This window comes from Penaeus chinensis, chromosome 21 (genome assembly GCF_019202785.1).
Source record: "Penaeus chinensis breed Huanghai No. 1 chromosome 21, ASM1920278v2, whole genome shotgun sequence".
Taxonomy (NCBI): domain Eukaryota; kingdom Metazoa; phylum Arthropoda; class Malacostraca; order Decapoda; family Penaeidae; genus Penaeus; species Penaeus chinensis.
The window spans coordinates 6,584,659-6,587,158 of NC_061839.1; the positions used below are offsets into that span (position 1 = coordinate 6,584,659).

The following is a 2,500-nucleotide window of genomic DNA, read 5'->3' on the forward strand; positions in this document are numbered from 1 at the left end:
AAGAAAAAGTGGAATAATGAAAAGCAATTAAACTTTTTCTTCACTTCCTCCAGTCTCACATCGGCTTGTCTGCTTAAGCCATGTTGAAATGAATGAAGTAAACCTTCCAAACCTACTACAAGGGCAAACCCCATGACCTCTTTCCCTGTGGCATTTCCTTACCAGGTACAAGCCCCTGAATCCCCTTCCCCAGGAGTATCCTAGCCACCATTAATAGGACTCCTTAAAGATGTCATGGCTTGTGTATTATTATGTATTATTGTGTATTATTATGTAGTCCCCGCATTTTTTATTAGAAATGCTTGTTACATCCATACGTTGTACATGCACAACTATCTACCAGCAAATTTGACAGTTCTTTTGTCAGAGAACCAAACACAGTGCTAATTAGGTTTCTGAATTATTTCACAATATTCCAGTGAAATGATAATACTTACTATATTCTCTGAAGCATAATAACTGTGTTCCAGCTGCACATCCCTGACAGAAATCAGAAATAATTCTTGGAATATTTTTGTTCAGCTTTTTACATATATATTGTATATGATGATTGCCAAGGGCTTATGACATTCATTCTCAAAGCAAGTTAAGTTTACAAGGTTGCTCCTGTCAAATGTACTTACAAAATTAGAAAAAAACAGCTAAATGCTAAATATGTAAAATAGCTAGTTCAAATGTATCTACTATGCAAGATTGGAGTAGAAAAGTCAATGGAAAAATGTAAGAAAAGATTCAACAACTAACAGTATCAGTAATTATGTTTCATTTAAGGATTGTATCCAGAAAAGAATGGGAAACACTGCTTATAAAGCATGTATCTGACAGTCATGTTTCTGTTTACAGCTGTAGTTTGGCAGTACAACTTGCCAAGGCCCGAGAGTCGGTGTTAATCATCTCCACTGACCCAGCACACAACATATCAGATGCCTTTGATCAGAAATTTTCAAAAGTACCCATCAAAGTCAGGGGATTTGAGAATCTGTATGCTATGGTAAGTCAGTTGGTGTCAAATGGATATGTTGCTACTTTGTTTTATGACAATATTTTGTTTTGGCTGAAACCTCGAAAGAACAGTAAATTTACATTGAGTACCAATTGTCATACTTGGGATTGTTGCAAAAGGAAAGTGAGAAATGTGTCTTTTTCCTTTTCTTTTCTTTTCTTTCTTCTTTTTTAAACCTTTGTTTGTGTATTTTCATATATAGCACACTTTTATGGCTCAACTTATCCGTTCTTTAGAATATATAGCCTAAATTTTGGTTAGGCTGTTATGTAATAGGAAAAGACATTAAAAATGAATTAACCATATAGACATAGTACATATATTATATATGTTGCAAGGTCAGCAGATTTTATAAGCTGTAGTCAAAACATGAATTATACTTTAAAATCCTTTTTCATTAATTATATTTCTATAAGCTGCTTGAGTAAATATCCTCTTTTCAGGAAATTGATCCCAACATAGGATATGGAGAGTTGCCAGACGAGTACTTTGAGGGGGCAAGCGATGCTATGCGCATGGGAAGAGACATACTACAGGAAGTGCTTGGGGCTTTCCCAGGCATCGACGAAGCCATGAGCTATGCAGAGGTTATGAAGTAAGTATAGGTCATCATATCTTCCTGGGATGAATTGTTTTGTTTTCAGTGATGTTTACAGTACAGTGGTCTAAGAAAAGAACTAAAAGTTGAGTTAAAGTTTAGACAAGATAAGTTAGGCTATGATAATCATTTTTTTTTTTTTTTTTTTTTTTTTTTTTTTTTTTTTTTTTTTTATATGCTATGTACTTGGTCAATTATTTTTCTATAATATGTGTTTGAAGTCAACCTTGTGAATGTGCATCTCCTTACTTTGTCTTACAGGCATACAAAATACACTTGTATGGTTAGATGTCCATGCACCTGCATGTGGAACTGAGTTCAATTGTAGATTATTAGAACAACTTGTCGTGGATTATTATTGTTGTTATTATTGTTAATGTTATCATTATTGTCATTATTGTTAAGGTTGTTTTTATTGTTCATGTTATTATTATTATTGTTATACTATTTTTGTTAGTATGGTTATTGTTATTATTATTATTATTATTATTATGCACCAAACCCATTATCCTTTCTGCTTCCACCTGTATGCTCACTTGACTACTTCTCTCACAACAGTGTCCTTTTCCAGATCCTTCCCCTCCTGCTGTTCTTCTTAATACTCCACCTCCATCCCGTTCCTTTATCTCGTTCTGCGGATTCTTCTCCTCCTACTTCTCCATTTCTACCCTTTTACCTGTTGATTGCTTCATAATGACTTTTTTGCAGTGTCCCTCATACAGTGTTCTTCTTTCTTCTTCAGACGCAAAGATACTCTCCATTTGATCTAATTGCTATATGCCTTAATCTTGTTCCCCCTTTTTACTAATCCTTGCCTTACTCCATTTCCTCCACCTCATTACCCTTTTCGCTATGATACTCTTCTATAACGCTCTAATACATTTTGCCTTAATCATTAA

The 2,500-nt window shown here is 34.2% G+C and overlaps 1 protein-coding gene across 1 annotated transcript in view; it reads left to right on the plus strand.

The window, feature by feature from the left end:
• Window positions 1-2,500, plus strand: part of LOC125036613 (ATPase ASNA1 homolog) — an 11,163-nt gene that overhangs the window by 1,351 nt on the left and 7,312 nt on the right. Inside the window, exons 2-3 of the mRNA XM_047629358.1 lie at window positions 844-991; window positions 1,447-1,598. Coding sequence (XP_047485314.1) covers window positions 844-991; window positions 1,447-1,598 — 300 coding nt within the window. The remainder of the gene's footprint in view (window positions 1-843; window positions 992-1,446; window positions 1,599-2,500) is intronic.